Below are 18,415 nucleotides of genomic sequence, written 5' to 3'. Positions count from 1 at the left end.
TCAAAATTAACGCTGCATGCTAGGTGGGTAAAATTGTGGCTAGTTTTTTGTTTTTTTTTTTGATAGTATTAGTTATCGTATAACGTAAAAACAGGGCTTTACAACCTATTTACAGGCTAGTAAAACGAGTTCAATCATTGTTCAAAAATTTGCAATACATCTTTTAGTATATGCACATACATACATACATACATACACACATATATATATCGATAGATGTATAACAGCAGACTTTATACATGTATGAATATATATATGGTAACTTCTTAGTTTTTTTTTGGTTTTTTGGGTTTTTGATTTGTTAGTTGCTTAGTTGCAGGCATTTATTTTGTTTCGATTGATTTGATATAGTTTGATGTTAGTTTTATTGCTATGTACATTTTGTCAATTATTATTAAGCAGATCCATTTTTGTTGTTGTTGTGCTTCCTTAATTGTTAATATTAAGCTGGGGGCGACTACTCAACGAATGTTCTTGTTGCTTTTGTTAGAACGAACACAAACACAAACACAAACACACACACACACACACAAAGCTCAAGGCGTCGTTATTCGCGTTTTTATGTAGCATACTTTTCAGCGCAAATTGTATTTAAGGAAGAGGTGGAGCAGCAGCAGCAGCAGCGGGGAGGAGCGGCTAAACTTGTTGAATTGCAGCAGTTGGCAACGCTGAACGCTGAGCGCTGAGTGCGGGAGTTGGCAACACGCTTTGCGCTGCAAAGTATGCTACATAAATAATAAGGCGCGAATGCGAGTTCGAAATGTTTGTTGTATCTATATTATGCATACGAGTACTTTCATTTCAGTTCTGTTCTCTCCAGAGACGACAGCTGACAATAAACACAGACACACACACACACGCACAGAGAGAGAGAGAGAGAGAGAGAAAGAGAGAGAAGGAGAGAGGGAGAGCGACGTAACGACGTAAACGACGACACAAAAAACACGACACACGTAACTAAAGAAAAAACACACACACAAAAATTTAGTTGTTGTTAGGTGATTGCATGAAAGACTTGATTGAACAATAATTTATTTGCCTCCCCGTTGAAATTTGCTTGCTGCTGCGAGAGGGTGCGGGGCGGCGGCGGGAGGAAGGGGGAAAGGAAGGCTTGTTGTGATTTGCAATACAGATCTCTATTTGGCGGCTATTAAAAGCATTTGATGGACAAACATATTTTCTTGATTTCTGCTTTCATTTCATTATCGGATTTAAGTTGATTTGTTTTTTTTGATTTAATACTTTTTTTTTGGTTTTGTTGATTTGATTTGATTTGATTTGTTGGTGGTTCTGACAGTTAGTTGTTGGATGTTTTGTTGTTGGATAGATCTCTAAAAATACTCACGCATATATAGCTAGAAGGAACTTTCTTTGGTGGGTTCTTACACGGCCGGGATTAACCCGTTTTACTAGTCTTGTATGTTTGTAAATGAGCCAAGTTTCACGAAGAACATTCGCCGCAGCATTTTTCAGCTAAATTTGATTGTGAGAAGAAATGAATACAAAGTTATTAGAGTAAAAGTGGCATTTGGTGTTGCGATTTTGAATTGGTGATTGATTTTTTGATATTCGAAATTCGACAAAACTAGAAACTACAAATTTGATTTGATTTGATTTGATTGAACGCGACGCGCTTAAAAACTCAACTCAATTCAAGTTTAAGATTTAATATTCGATAAACGCAGTGATCAAAAGGGAACTCTTCGTTGTTGTTGTTATTATTATTATTATGTGTGAGAGTGTGTGTATGCTTTGCATAATAACTGTAAGCTAAATGTGTATGTGTGTGTGTGTGGAGACGATCTATACCCTTTTGGTTAACTGCGTGTCCATCATGAAGTTGTGCACATGCTTCTCGGCACGAGTCAGCTCCAGTTTTCGTGAGACGACGGCGACGAGCAGCGCCGTGCAGCCAGCGCCCTGTAAACGATAGTTAATCGGTTATTAGTAATCGCATATCGATTGGCGTTCAACTATCGATTGACGGCGAAGACGCCAACGTGACACTTGGACACTTCATCTTCGCTGTCCATCAATCAGTCATCAATCAAGTTTCAATTTTCAAATTTTCATTTCATTTTTGCTTTATTTAATTTTTTTTTTTTTTGTATATTTTTCGATTTTTATGGATTTCAGTTAATTGTTGTGTTTTGGTTTTTGTTGGATTATACATTCAAAATGAGATAGTTAAAATTCCAGAACTTTGTTGCTTTCGATATTTATAGTATTCTTTTTTTTTTTTTTTTTTTTGTTCATTTTCTTTTTTGTTTTTGTTTTGCCTATTGAAATTGTTGAGTTGAGTACGAAGAAAAACGACTGAATGCATGAATGAATGAATGATTGAATGAGCGAATGAGTTGAGTGTATGATTGAATGATTGATTGAGAGTGCATAAATGTTTTCAAAATGAGGGATCGCAAATATTTTTGTTGTTTGCTACTTTGATTACTTGGTTAGTTACTAAGAAGGAATTTGGAATCAGAATCAAAATCAGTTTTAGAATACGCTTTCAAAAATTTTACACAATCTATAGATGTTCAATTTTCAATGTATTACAACAGTTAGAGAGAGAGAGACGGAGAGGGAGAAGAAGTAGGAAGAGTACAAAACACACATACGTAACGTTTAGCTATAGAGAGCGAGAGAGAGAGAGAGAGAGGGAAAATTATAAGCGCAATTCAGAGTTTTGTTAGTTCAAGTTCCAAGTTTGGTATTAGTTTCTGGTATTTTAGTGGTATTTTTTTTTTGGTATGACAATTTCAATTAAGGACTACGACATGATCAATATATGCATGTAGAGGGAGGGAGAGCGAGACAGAGAGAGAGAGAGAGAGAGAGAAATAGTTAAAGATATAAATGAAGAGAGATAGATAGAGAGTGAGCAAGAAAGAGAAAAGGGAAGAGAAAGAGAGAGCGTCTGTGTGTGATTCGCTGGTGTTGGGTTAAAAAAAAAAAAACTAGTATCGATATTCCTAAATTGCCTAAAACGCGATACATGACACGATACGATTAATGAACGATTCATGAACGGAAATCGAAAGTAAAGCTTGGTCGCTTAAGTATACATATATATATATTGTATAGCATATAGTATGACATAGTACATGACATTAGTACTTATAGGTAGAGTACACTACACTATATATATTATAGGGTTATTTGGGGGGTAGGTATAACAGCTAAAGGTAGGTATAACATTTGCGGTTTGCTTGTGAGTTGGCTTGAGTATAATATAATATTGTTTATTTATTGGCTACAATTTCTTATCATTATCATTATTATTATATTCTTTTTTTTTTTTGATTCTTGTTGTATGCGAGAATGTTATTTACAAGTGAGCCCGATTCGGATTTAAGAAATTATGAATATGTTGTTATTATTGTTATTATTATTTATTGGTTTTTTGGATTTTGGTTGATGTGTGTGCACAGATTTGTTTCTATATACAATCATTTTTTTTTTTTTTTTTTTTTGTTAAAGACTCACCATTATTCCTGTACTGACAGCGATACCACGTCCACAGTACGTATTCGGAACAATATCACCGAAACCAACACTCAAAAATGTTATCGCTATCAGCCACATTGCATTCAAAAGATTCGCATGCTCTTCATCATGAAATCTGTTGCATAATTATTTCGTTTCCACAGTCGACAGTATACAGTATATATTTCATATATGTATTAATATAGATTTTTTGGTATATTTTTGTTTTGTTTTTTGACAAAATATTTTTGGTGTGTGGCATTTTCGTATTTGGTTTTCAGAATTCGGTTTTGGTTTCGGATTCGTTTTCGTTTTCGTTTTTCGTGAGACGCGATCAGGGACAATAAACAAAACACGAGCGCGTATTTTTTTTTTTTTTTTTTTGGTATTTTTTGGTATTTTTTTTTTGAGTATAAAAATGAAAGGGAAAGAGAGATAGAGAAAAATATCGTATTGTTTTGGCTTAATATACACAAAAACAAACATATAAGTTGTATAAAAATATATATGTATATATCACAAATGAAAACAATGTCGGAAAACACACTTTCATCATACTTATATACTTATGGTATATTCAGAAAAGAAAAACACAAAGAAAACTTCAAACGACAAACAATTTAAATTCAAAATTAAAAACAAAAGCATATTCAATAAAAGTAGTAAAGAGAAAAACAGAAACAAAAAAGTAGAAAACGGAAAACAAAAAAACAAAAACAAAGCTTTTCAAATGATATGCTGAGAGTCTTGAGAACTGATGACGGGCATAAAAGTGTGTTAGAGAGTTAAGATTAAAGATTTCTTACAATTACATATAATTATATATACATATATATATATATATATATAAAAATATATTTCTGGTTTCTTATTAGGATACACAAAACAGTGGGAGAGTTCAATTTAAGATATATGTATGTATAAAAGATATAATATACTATTATGAATGGCTTTTGTTATTGAAGGACAGCGACGTAACCGTGAGAGAAATCAGATAAATTTCTTTTCAATTCTGCAGTTCTTTGGATTATATATATATATATATATTGTGTTCTTTTGTTTTTGAGGTGCGAAACATTTGGTTAGGTGACTATCGAAAATTACACATGGTATTGCCTAAAGCTATATGTATGTACATATATACACACGCACACACTCGCACACACACACACACAGAGAGAGAGAAAGATATAGATTTATATAGAGAAAGATCTGTTTATATATAAGTACATAGCAATGAGCTGTCAACGAGGATTTGTTGCCCAACAACGGTCACAAAATCAAAAGTCTAGCAAACACACACACACACACACACGCACTAACATACGCTGGCTCACTCACACACACACACACACACGCACATAATCAGAGATGAAGCTTGAAACGTAAAATAGTGAGATAAATACATAAACATATACATATATATATACACATGAGTGTAGCGTTGTGTAATAGTAATAGCTGAAGTGAGTATGTGTGTGTGCTTATACAGACAGCGAAAGAGAGGTAGAGGAAGAGCGCAAAAGACAGAGTGGGAGAGTGGGTGAGCGAGAGAGAGAGAGAGAGAGCGAGGGGAAAGTAATGTATGAATATGTTTGTATTAACAGCGACACACCAAATACGATTTATGCATGAATTGCTGCTGCTGCTTTTGTTGTTGTTCTTGTTCTTGTTGTTGGTGGCTTTTGTGGTGGTGTTATGGTGGTTGTTTTTTTTTTCTTTCTTTTTGGTGCTGGCCTGACCGCCTACACACATATGTGGGTATGTGTGTATGTGATGATTTACAACAGAGCTTCCTCTTTACATTTACGTTTAAGTTTCTTCTTCTTTTTTTTGCGCTTTTCGCTTTTTGCTTTTTTGCACTCGTTTATGGAATGAACTAAACCCGCAAGCAAAACTTAATCAGACTAAAAAGTACATCGTTCACTCTGCATTAGAGACAAACACACACACATACATACACACACGCACTCACTCACACACACACACGCATACATACATGTGTGTTGTTGTTTTACATTTCGCAGAGTTTCAGATTTTGATTTGTTTTTTTGTTCTTTCTTTCTGGTTGTTTTGATTGTTATTGATTTGAGAGTTAACAATTTGTTGATTTATAGATATGAAATTCGTATATGCATGTGTATACGTAACGTACTTGTTGTTGCTATTGTTGTTGTAGTTTTGTTTTAGTATTAGTTGTTGTTGTTGTTGTTGAATGTGATATTCATTGCTTATGTTTATGCTTGGCAACATTCGTCTGTTCTGCTAATGTTACTGTTACTGTTACTGTTAAGCTGCTGTTACTGTTACTGTTTGTTGTTGCTGTTGCTGTAACTGTTCTGTTTCGCATTTGTTGTTGGTTCTGGTTTACATTTTTACATTTTTACATTTTCATTTTACTTTATGTTCTATTCTTTCAGTTTATTATTTTTTGTTTGATATTTCTTTTTGTTTGTATTATTTTAGAATTCTTTTGTTTTTTGGTTTTTGATTTTCTAGTTGGATACTTACCACCATGCCGCAGGTGAGGGTTATACCGCGTCCACAGTATGTGTTCGGCACAATGTCGCCGTAGCCGACACACAGAAATGTGATGGCCGTTAGCCACATGGTGTTTAGCAAATTCGCGTGCTCCTCATCGTGAAATCTTTTGTTTCAATCGTATAATCAGATTTTGCAATTCGTTTTGCGAGAGTGCAGTTCAGTATATTCAGTTTCATACATATTTGTTTATCGATCGATGTTCGATAACGATTTATTTTGTTGATAGTTAATATACATTTAGTTGGTTTTTGGTTTTAGATACGATACGGTATCATATCATATATCATATATATGTAGATCGGTATTCAGTAATTAATAATTGTTGTTTTTTTTATCGGTATCGGTATCGGTATATTTGGTATATTCAGTATTTGGTATTCGGATGCGTATGCGTTATTCAAGTTGATAGATAATTTTTTTTTTTTTTTGAATTGTATTTTTGGCGGTATTTTTGATATATTTTTGGATTGAGTTTTCGGTTTTCAGATTCAGATTTTTCATTTTGCAATTTGTGGATACAGAAGTAGGGTGAGAAGTGGAGTAAACAAATAAACAGATGTGAAATTATGTGAACATTTTTTGTTGTTGTCATTTTTTTTTTTTTTTTGGTTTTGAAAAGAAAAAACAAACAAATAACAAATAGTACAATATGTTTTTTTCTTTTCTCATTTATAGAATCATATATCGATCGATAATTCTTTTTAATAAAGATAATTTTGTTGTTCATAATTAATAATTATTACACAAATCGAAACATAGAATCATAAACTATATATATATATATATTTATAACTTTTGTACATAATTATCAAAAATTAAATACGAATGAAGAACAACATATCGAAAGTAAAGACCAAAAAATAAGAGAATAAAAAAGTAGAAGAAAAAGTAGATGAAACAAAAGAGAAATTAAACAATATACAATATAGATATTTATATAGTAGAAGTAGGAGAAGAAGAATAAGTTGAAACGAATCAAGTCCTGAGAATTAGAGAAGAGGATAACCGGGTACAAATACATACATACATACATACATATATACAGACACAAGTATATGTATATATATGCATACAAAAATACAATGACACACGACGATTCATAGAATAGAATAGAATAGAATAGGATAGAATAGAGGTTGAAGAGTTTGAAGGATTAAGCTCTGCACAAGCCGAAAAAATGCATTGTGAATGTTCGCAGTTCGCTGTACGGTCACACTCTGAATATACTATATATGTATGTATGTATGTATGTTTGTAATATATGTTGTAAAAACGTTGCTTTCCGCTTAATTGGTCTAACTGTCTGACTAACTGGCTCACTGACTCACTGACTGACTGACTGACTGACTGCCTCGTTTGCCTCGACTGGATTACGACTTGGACATGCAGCACATGTGTGTCTCACAAGAGCTTCAATTAGGCTGAAGGATGACCCGTTAAATACAAGCACACACACACACACACACACAGACGCAGCCACACGCGCAGAGGTGAAATGAAAACAAAATGGCTTTGTGAGTGCTGCACCTGCACACATCCCGTAGAGTGAGCGAGAGAGAGAGAGTTAGACAACTAAAAGCTGGCGGCTGCGGCGGCTTCAGCTCAACCGTCGCTTGAGTGCTCCGTGATGAGCCTTCTACACTTGACACTGACAGCGGGGGGAGCTGGCTGTGTGTGTGTGTGTGTGCGAGTGAGAGGATGTCGGTTACGTGTGGCAAGCTAATGAAGCCGAGAGCAAGAGAAGCTGATGAGCAAATAAAATGATAACTAACTATGCTGTGTACTTGCAATTTTATGTAACTCGCTACTAAGTACAGTGTTGGCTAACGACTAACACACACACTTTGTATGTGTGTGTGTGTGTGTGTGTGCCTTTGTATCTGCGGTGCGTGTGAGCGTGTATGTGGCAAGCAAATGTCAAAATGTCGCTTTGATGGCCCTCGACAAACAAAGAAAAAACACTGAGCGCCACTTTGCCCCAAGCAGCTGCTCATTTAGTTGCTCCTCGTCTTACTCTGCTCCTCCTCACACTCTGCTCCACATCATAAGCTGCTCCTCCTCCAAAGCCTAGTTATGTGTGTAATTGGTATTGTTATCGTTATCGCCGTCGCCGTCATCGTCATCGTCGTTAGTTACATACATACATACTTGGTTAACAAAGAGCATGCGGATATTGGAATACGAGATCCCACAGAGCAAAAGCTACATACGCAGGGCTTATATAGCAAAATTCTTATCAATTTTGGCATATACACACATACATACATATACATACACAGTTAAGTTTACATCATACATATTATGTTATTGTTTCTGTTTGGTTTTTACATATCGATATTTATTTAGCATATTCGATACATCGGAACATAAAAGGCATACATACATACGTACAAAACAGAAGGAAGAAATTTGGCAAAATTCAAGAAATATTTACTATATTCTCTACTATATCCTAACTCTTCAGTAACCTATTTCTCTTCTATCTTTATGTTATTTTGCATACTTATCGATCTATTCGCTTGCTAACACAATCGGAGTACATAGAGAGCAAAGACAAAAAAAAAAGGATTACGACGATATTTGCACAACAAATAGCAGAGCAATGGATGAGATTATAGAATATATATTGTATATATATATATATATATATATATATATAAGAGTACAACACTAGACTGTCAGGCATTCGCATGTAAAATTCTTATAAAGTTGTTTCAAAAGAAATGTCGACAAATCTTCTACAATAATGAAGGAGAGAGAGAGAGAGAGAGAAGAAGCAGTAGTCCAAAGAGGAAAGTAGTCAAAATGAAGAAAACAACATTTAGATATTTTTATAATGAGGGGCAAACTTTAGCTAATGATAAAAAAACGAAAAAAAACCGAAAATCCAGACAATGACAATGGAAAACCAAAAATAAACGGCAAATGCAAACGCGTTATAACAAAAGGAAAACACAAAAAAAAAGAGGAAAAGATGTGAGTAAAATCTAGTAAATATATATAGAGGTATATATATATATATATATATATATATATATGAATGTTTTACAGAAATACACAAAATAGCACAAATTGTATTCGTAATGTGTGTTGTTTATCCATAATATAATCGCAAGTTGTTGTTGTTGTTGTTGCTGTTTCTCTTTGCCCTTTCTATATATTTTCTTCGTGTTCTTTTTGTTGTTGTCTTTTGATCCCAAAATGTATTCACACATGTCTTATTTATGCGTTGTATCTCAAGGCAAACGACAGATGATAATCATCGCTTACGTTTCACAAAAAAAACCAAAAACACAAAAACGAAAAGAAAAAAAATACTAAAAGGATAGAAATGAAAAGAGGAGAAATAAATGGTTAACAAGAAGGCAAAATAAATCGAAACGAAACAAAAAAAAAGAGAAAACTGTAAACGATACACACAGTTGTTGTTGTTGTTGTTGTTGATGGTGAAAGTATTGAAAGGACGTCACAGAAGGACACGCATTAGCGATGGTATTTCATTATAAAGCTGATGAGCGAGAGAGAGAGAGAGAGAGAGAGAGGTGGTGGCGGGGAGGAGTGAAAGTGACACGAGAGAAGCGTTTGCCGCGTCATGGGGGCTTAGCCAAAGGTCACAAAAAAAAAACGAAAAAAAAATATAAGAACAGACACTAACTGAGGATGAAAACAACACGAACAAAGAGAAGAAGATGAACAGGAAAAGAAATAAGAACAACAACAACAACAACAGCAAAGGAGTGACAAAAAATAACCAAAACAGATAAACAAAAACAAAAACTAAAATAAAAACGAAACGAAACGAAAGCGTGGAATAAAAATACGAAAAACGAACTAAGAAGAAGAAGAACCCACGCGGCGGCAATAATGTATGAACGTATGTGTGTGTGTGTGTGTGTGTCTTAAAGTCTCTGTGTGTGTGTGAGTGAGTGAGCTTGTGGTTGTGGCTCTTGCGGCTTATTTATGAGTTATATTTATGTGCACACTTACACACACATACGCACACACACACACACAACAACAACAACAACAACTTCCGCATTTCGAGTATCTCACAATTGTTTTTTTGTTGTAGCTTGAGTCACATCTTCGCAGTCATTATCATAAATATTTTTTAGTTCTTCTCCTTTTGCTCCTTACTTTTTTTTTTGTGGCAATTGAATTAAATTGATTTTTCCGCTTTTTCCTTCATTTCTTTTTTTGTTGGCAGTTTTGTTGTTAGTATTTTTTATAGTATTTTTTAAATTAAATAGTATATTGTTTGTTGATTTCGTTTGTATATTTTTGTTGTTCGTTTTGATTTGATAAAATGTATTAAGTACTTTGTTACGTATACGACATGTTTCTCTAGAGCAATGCAGGCGTAGTTCAAACCACTTTTTTTTTTTTTTTTTTTGTTGGGGAAGCTTATAAAATACAATGTACGAGTAAAATACTTGCTCGTAAAACGAATGAAATTAGACGGAAAAAAACAACAACAACGAATAAAAGAAATTACAATTGCTCTAAATACAGACACACACACATACACGCACACACACACACACATACAGCCAGACACACCTACACAAACACACACACACAATATTCAGATACATAGACACACCAATTAAAACACACACAGAATTAAGTTGAAATTAAGAAAATGTTGAAGAAAACAAAAGAGAATACAATCAAAAACAATTAACTTTAGTCAACGGGTATTTAAGGGAGGGGGGGAGAGGGTCTCTCCACAGGCAAGTGAGGTGAATAATCATTAAACAAAGTGACCGCAAGTGGGCAACGATAGAAGGGAAATCGAAATACAATAGAATAGTGCACAAAAGTATGCTAGCGTAGTACAGAGAAGAAGAAGAAGGCGATAGGGGGACTCGATAGTATGCAAACATGTTATCGATAGTATGAGTAAATACGAAGAGAACTCCATTTATAAGCTGATGGCGTCACAGTTAGCAAAGCATATCGATTAATTTCAAGTCTGCTATCGATTTTGATAGTATGCAAACATGTTATCGGACTCGATTGATAAGCTAATAAAGTAAAAGGTTATCGATAACAAAAATGCAGAGATGGCGTCACAGTTAATCGATAGTAGCAAAGCATATCGATTAATTTGAAGTGTGCTATCGATTTTGATAGTATGCAAACATGTTATCGGACTCGATTGATAAGCTAATAGAGTAAAAGGTTATCGATAACAAATATGCAGAGATGGCGTCACAGTTAATCGATAGTATCAGAGTATATCGATTAATTTCAATTCTACAATCGAGTTCTACAGTACGCAAACATGTTACCGATAGTAGATAAGATGGCGACTCTATTGATAAGCTAATAGAGTGAACGGTTATCGATAACATATGTGCAGAAATGGAACCGATAGTAGCATATCGATAGAAAATCGATTTATTTCAACTCTGCAATCGTCAAGCACTTGAATTCGACGCAAATATGTTATCGATAGTATGAACAGACAAGATGGCGACTCTATTGATAAGCTGATAGAGTAAAACGTTATCGATAACAGATGTGCAAAGATTGCATCAACGTTAGCCGATAGTAGGACGTATTAAACGTATTAACGATAGCACGCCAACATGTTATCGATAGTTTAAATAGAAAAGTAAAGAGTTAAAACAGGAGTTAATTGATAGTGATGAGAGAATGAGAGACAGAATAGCGTTACTATCGATAAAAGCTTAGAAAGAGCTTATGTATGTTATCGATAGTATGAGTAAATTGCAAATAAATGTTCTCACAGAAGATATGCTAAAGAAAAAGGAGTTAAAACATCGATTGATCGATAGTTGAAAGACAAAACGAATGCATAAGAGTATGCGATAGAATTAGGGATGGAAAAGCGTTACTATCGATAAATAGCAAAGGACAAGAGAATAGCGAGAGTATATCGAAATGTGTGTGTATGAAACGTAACTGACAAGAGAGTAAAGTAAAGTATTTAAGTAGCTAAGCATATCCGAAATAAATATGTACAAAATGCTACGTTATTAATGGAAAAAAAAAACATAAAGAGATTAAGATTACAAATTTGCCAAGAGGAAGAAAATTGCTCGACTACAGACAAAAAAAAAAAAGAGAAAACAATTTTGATATAACCTGCCGCAGACCGACTAACGCAATACACTATGGTAACTATATAATACACTTTGTACACACAGCTGCTCATCCTAACATAATTTGTTCTTTTCTTTTTTGCTATCTGCTTTTCTGCTTGGCCCACAACTTGTGCAAAACTTATGTATATAAAAGTATATATATATATATATTGAGAGAGATAGAGAGAGAGAGAGAGAGATAGAGGAAGATTTACATATTTTTTGTTTTGGTTGGAAGATATATATCGAGCAGTACAAAAAGAACAACAATACAACAACAGCAAGAGGCAAAGCACAGGAAAAGTGTGTGAGAAAAAGGGAGAAAACGGCAAACGGTAAACGGAAAAACAAGCGACAGCACAGCTCCAAAATTGTCGTAATGTAAAATGTAAATAAAATTGAAACGCATGCAGGAATTATCCTCACAACACGTGACACTGACACTCGCTTCGAATTACAACCTCACGTCATGTAGCTGCGAGTATGTGTGTGTGTGTGCGAGTGTGTGTGTGTGTGTGGTTTTCGAATTGCATACTATTGTTAACAAGCACAGAGAGAGAGAGAGAGACAGACACACACACACACATCTACAAAATACAGAGAGATATGCAAAAAAGTTAACGAAAGAAGAAATCAAGCAAATGGTTTTTGGTTTGGTTTTGGATTGAGTCTCGTTGTGTGTGTGAGTGTGTGTGTGCATGTGTGTGTGCAGAGGGGAGAGCGGGCGACAGCTGACTGAATTGAGCATGTTCTCTTTTTTTTTTTTTCTTTTTTCTGTTTTTCTTTTTGCAAGCTGTGCTTAAACCCCTTTAATACAAAGTTCACAAAATTCAGACTCATTGAAACTCAGTTGAAATTTTTGATGAAAGAAACATTCAAGTTAAGCTCCTCTCTTTAAATTTGAATTACTTAATCTTTTTTAGTATTTGGTATAAATATATATCATTTCTTTTTTTTTGTAGTTGTTGTTTGCTGCTTGTTTTAGTTTTAGTTTTTGGGTTTGGTTTGATTTTGGTTTTTGCTACGAAAGTACTGTGTGTGGTTTGTAAAAAAAAGTTGAGCGTACACTTTGAGAGACATTACGTAATGGCTTAGCACATACAATTTATGTACATAAAAGATAGTAGGCATATACATATATATATATATATATATATATATATATATGTATATATATATATATTGAGTTATGTCAAAGTATTAGTGGCATACATTAAATCGGATTTCAACTCAAACACATTAAATCAAAATTCAAAAATAATCCTCTGAGAAGTTAAGAAAACGAAAAGCAAAATTCAAATAATAATAATAATAATAATAATAATACAGAATGAAAAAAGAACGAAAAGAAAACAAAATGAAGAAATCATTGAAGTAACAACCATTATTATATATAATAATTACTACATAAAAATTACTATATATATGTATTATATATATATATTTTTCATATATCATTGAGTACAATCTCTATTGGACAATTGAACAACATTACCTTTCGCATTGCCGCAAGGTCCACGAGGCAATTATCCACAGCGAGACCATAAAGACCAATAGAACCGTTCCCGGGCATATTGTCATTAGTGTTTTTAAAACGAATCTGAAAATTCGAAACAATTTAATAGCACCATATGAAGTTTAGATTCGTTCAATAAGTGTGAGCAAACTGAAAATGTAGGTAACAGACTGAAAGAGGCTTGTGTTCTATCTCCAAACAAAGGTACAAAAATATTCCAAAGACTGTATTTCGAAATATACCAAGTTCATATATGATACCACAAATACGAAAATATACCGAAAGAGGCTTGTGTTATATCTCCAAAAAAAAGGTACAAAATTATACCAAAAACTGTATTTCGAAATATACCAAGTTCATATACCACAAATACGAAAATATACCGAAAAAGGCTTGTGTTTAGTCTAAAAAAATATTCAAAAATATACCAAAAACTGTATTTCAAAATATACCAAGTTCATATACCAAAAATATAATCCGGTATATAAATATACTAATGAATTCAAAATGTAGTATATGACTTTCGGTATATTTATATGGTATATTTCACCATTGTACTAATACATTGAAAATGCAGTATAATGACATAATATTACTTTTTAAATATAGCTTTTGGTACATTTTTAGTATTGCTTCGGTATATTTTAACGTTATACTATTACATTCGAAATATAGTATAATATATCGAAATATTTCTACATACAATCAAAAATAGCGTTCGGTATATTTTAGTATTTTTTTTTTGGAATTTTAAATCGGTATATTTTATACTTTTATACTATTACATTTGAAAGTAATGTAATATACTATCACATTCGAAATATAGCTTTCGGTATGTTTTAATACTTTTCGGTATATTCATTTTGTTTATACTAATATACATATTTCAAATATAGTTAATCGATTTTTCCATTTGAAATATAGTTTTCAGTAAATTGTAGTATTTTTTGTTTGTATATTAAATTAGCGTACTTTAACATTAATACCGCATTTTTTTTGCTTTTACTAAAAACTTGTAGCTTTGTCACTTGTTTTAATTATCTACTAAATTCACTACTTGCATTTTGCTTACTTTTATATTTCTTCTAAATTGAGTTATTATTTAAAATAGTATTTCAACAATTTTGCTTTCTATGTTCAACTTTCTAATTCACTAAAAGTCGCTTGCTTTTTACTTGTTATTTCTAAGTTGCTCTTTCTCGCTTCAGTGCAAAGTATTTTTGCAACGAGTTTTATTCCGGCTTACATTGAAATTAATTTGACTTTATTTTTACTTTGACTTTCAATTATTTTTAGCTGCTGTTTATGCCAGAGAAATTCTACCTGCTTCTTTTCTGCTCTCTTTGCTTTTATTTTCATTTTGTGTTTTCGTTAAATATTCAGTTTATTTTTAGCTTGAGCTTTAGCAAAATGCTGCTTGTCTATTTTAAATATGGCTTCCACTCTCTCTCTCTCCGTCTCTGTCTCTCTTTGGCGATTTTAATATGCCGCTAGTTTGGCTCGCTTTAGCTGTGCTTTTTAATTTTTTGAATTCGCATTTACTTCTCATGTGGCCGCCGCTCGCTCGCTCGCTTGGGAGCTTTCGTGTATCCTTTCATCTAGCTGGTGGCTGACAACTGACAGGATGGCTTATGGCCATTAAATATGCATAATCTTCCTGCTCGCGGTCACTTTGAGGTATAATCAGTTGGAGTTGGGGGTTAGGTTGGGTTAGGGTATTTAGTATTTTGGTATTTGGTATTTTTGTGTGTGTGTGTGTTACCTTGTGTTAAAATTAATCCTATTGAGAGCGCCGATGCTCCGTGATGATGCGTCTGTGAATAGCTTTGAATGAAGCAGCATAACGCGGCAGATTAAATATAATCGAAGGAACATAGGTAGTGATAAAGCTACGTCGTATGGCACCATTTCGGTGCCAATTGTTTTGTTCTTATTGGCCAATTTCGTCGTCCACTGGAAATAGTATTCGCCAGGAATTGGATGTATAGCGCATATAAAAAGTTCTAACCCTATTTGACTAATTCGTTGCCATGTCATTGCGATCCTCCAATCGTCGGCGCAGTTATCTATCATGAATAACTGTTGTTGTTGTTATTGTTGTTGCAATTTATGCATTATTATTATTATTTTGTTGTTGTTGGTTTGTTCATAATTGGTTTCCGGATTGCGTTGCGTTGCGGTTGCGAACGAAACGAGAACGAGAACGAGAGAAATGGAAGAAGAAGAAATGGAAAAAAAAATAGAGAAGAAAATTAATTATTAAATATAATTGGAATTTTATTGATTTGGTATTTGCGACTAAACAAAATGAAAATACACCCAAATACGAGCATGAATTATTTGACAAGTACAACGTCAATGAGGTGTACATATACATACATATATATATATGTCTAAGTGTGTGTCTGTGTGTGTGTGTGTGTGTGTCTCACTGTAGTTGTATAGTGGTGTGTGAGTGTGAGTGTGTGTGTGTGGTGCAAAGTGTGTTAAAGCATAGCATAGGCAAAGAGTAATGGGAAGGTGTGAAAGCGAAACCTGCTTGTTTCTGTCTCTTTTGCTTTTTCATTTTCTTTTTGTTATTGTCGTCTAACTGTATCGCTGCTGCTGCTGCTGCTGCTTCTTCTTCACTGCTGCTGCTGCTGCTGCTCTTCTCCTCTCTCTGTTCATCCTTCGCATTCGATTCGCGCTGTTGACTGCACCGATAAAACGTGTATCGTTTATCGTTTATCGGCTCATCGCTCGTGATTATGGTAATGTGTGTGTGTGTACATATGTGTATGTTTTTGTGAAAGTGTAAATTAGCCAACACAAGCCAAAAAACTATGTCACTAAATAATTATACTATATATGAATGCACATGTGCATGTTTCTCTGTGTGTGTGTGTGTGCCTCATTTCGCAGGTGTGCGTGTTCATGTGTGTGTGTGTGTGTGTGTGTGCAAAGTACTTACTGCTTAAAAGGTAAACGGCGTGCGTGTTCTCGTGTTGTTAGCACATTTTCTCTTATTCAATTCTCTTTTTATTTTTTTGGTTTGGTTCTGTTTTTTTTTTTTTTTATTAATTTGGCATTTGTTGTTTACCTTTTTAATTGGCTCAAATCAATTATTGAAATTGAACCAAATCGTTCACTTAAGCTCATCTAAATCGCCTCTTGAGTTAGGATTTTGGATTTGGGATTTTCGACTGTCGTTTGTCGGTTTCTAGAGTGCAGCTGCACTCTTAAGCACTTAAGCTGCAAGCTGTGCGACAAATTGACATTCGTCTCTGGCTGCGAGACAGAGACCGAAAGTGGACAACGAAACGGGTCACCCAAGGGGACGAGAGAGAGAGCGAGATGGCGAGATTGCAGGAGTGAGTGTGTGAGCGGAGACTATAACAACAACAAACATACTTACGTACATACATACATACATACGTATGCTTGTTTGCTGCACCTATCATCGATTAGGTGAAGAGGGGGGTGGGCGGGGGTCAAGCAGGAATTTAAATTCTATGCAAGCACTCTCGAATGATTAATTGATACTATGATTACCAGCATTTGCTTCGTCGCTCAATTTTGCGATGCGGTTGCTGCACCAAGTGTGACCAATTAGCGTTAACACTTCTTAGGGATTATTTTCTAGACCAACAATTGACATTCAAGCTCACTGCCAATTTTTACTTAATATTTTATATGCAAAATTAGCTTTAATTTCGGACAAATATATTTATATTTCTGTTTGTCAAATGGCCAACTGCATTTTCACACACTTTTCGCATAATTGGCAATTACATTGTTAATTTGATTTGCACTGCAATCGAGGCAACAAAAAAGAGACATATTGACAGCGAATAAGTGGTTGATAAACGAGCCTGAAAACATTCGACAGAAGGTCAATTAATTGTAAACACACGAGTTCGCGTATCGTAATTGGCATCGGTTTCGGTTTCGGTATCGGTTTTGGTATCGGTATCGGAATAATGTGGAGAATAATAGAATCATAGATCGAATTGATTAAACAACAGCACACTAACACACAATACAATCATAAGCACATACTACGTATTGTAGTATTGTAGTAATCTCTATATAGTACTATATATGTATATGTAGTCTAGTCTAGTACACTACTCACACATTGACCAACGAATCACATTTGTGAACAATTTGCGAATGGTGCGAATGGGCAAATACAAATTGAGTTGCTATTAATTACGAGTATTGTTGATGGTAATTTATGGTAAGTAATAGCAGTAGAGTAAGTAGCTGGGACAAGCCGTGTTTTTATTTTGTCTTTTGTTATTGTTGTTGGTTATTCAATTTGTTTTTTTAACAGGACTGCGAAATATTTCGATTTGTTTTTTTTTTTAGCGGATCTCTACTTTGAGTATATTTTGAGTTAGTATTCTTTTACTTTACGTTAGCATATGAGACATTCGCAAGTTAAGCCGATTAATCGATGCTGAGAAACTTATCGTTATAAGGAAGTTGAAGATACTATTTGGAATTATCGAAAGTCCTGTGAATAGTTTTCTATTGTCTCCTTCATTCATTTGCTTTAGCATTTTCATTTTGATATTGATTTTGATATTTAGATATTTGATATTGCAAAATCGAAGCACCGTTCGAATCTTTAGAGTGATTAATAATATGATTGAGATGCTTATTCCGAATCGACTTAGCAATGAGAATGCTCATATGTGTGCGTGTGTGTGTTTCGTTCTGTACGTGTGAGTGTGAATCCGTGTATATGCGCGTGTATGTGTGTGGACAGTGT

The 18,415-nt window shown here is 34.0% G+C and overlaps 1 protein-coding gene across 17 annotated transcripts in view; it reads right to left on the bottom strand.

Moving 5' to 3' along the window:
* LOC133847879 (small conductance calcium-activated potassium channel protein) overlaps positions 1 to 18,415 on the bottom strand; it is a 98,441-nt gene that overhangs the window by 7,091 nt on the left and 72,935 nt on the right. For 11 of the 17 annotated variants that reach the window (XM_062283159.1, XM_062283161.1, XM_062283151.1 and 8 more), the window contains 5 exons: positions 15,422 to 15,738; positions 13,639 to 13,743; positions 3,487 to 3,622; positions 1,810 to 1,920; positions 1,346 to 1,473 (listed from right to left, as the gene is read on the bottom strand). In XM_062283159.1, coding sequence (XP_062139143.1) covers positions 1,346 to 1,473; positions 1,810 to 1,920; positions 3,487 to 3,622; positions 13,639 to 13,743; positions 15,422 to 15,738 — 797 coding nt within the window. Of the gene's footprint in view, positions 1 to 1,341; positions 1,474 to 1,809; positions 1,921 to 3,486; positions 3,623 to 5,997; positions 6,134 to 13,638; positions 13,744 to 14,837; positions 15,330 to 15,421; positions 15,739 to 18,415 lie in introns of those variants that run through there. The other 6 variants (XM_062283152.1, XM_062283155.1, XM_062283164.1 and 3 more) reach the window with 5 other exon arrangements.

This window comes from Drosophila sulfurigaster, chromosome X (genome assembly GCF_023558435.1).
Source record: "Drosophila sulfurigaster albostrigata strain 15112-1811.04 chromosome X, ASM2355843v2, whole genome shotgun sequence".
NCBI classification, from domain to species: domain Eukaryota; kingdom Metazoa; phylum Arthropoda; class Insecta; order Diptera; family Drosophilidae; genus Drosophila; species Drosophila sulfurigaster.
Note: the sequence above shows the minus strand (reverse complement) of the source record. Positions and strands in the feature narration are given on the sequence as shown.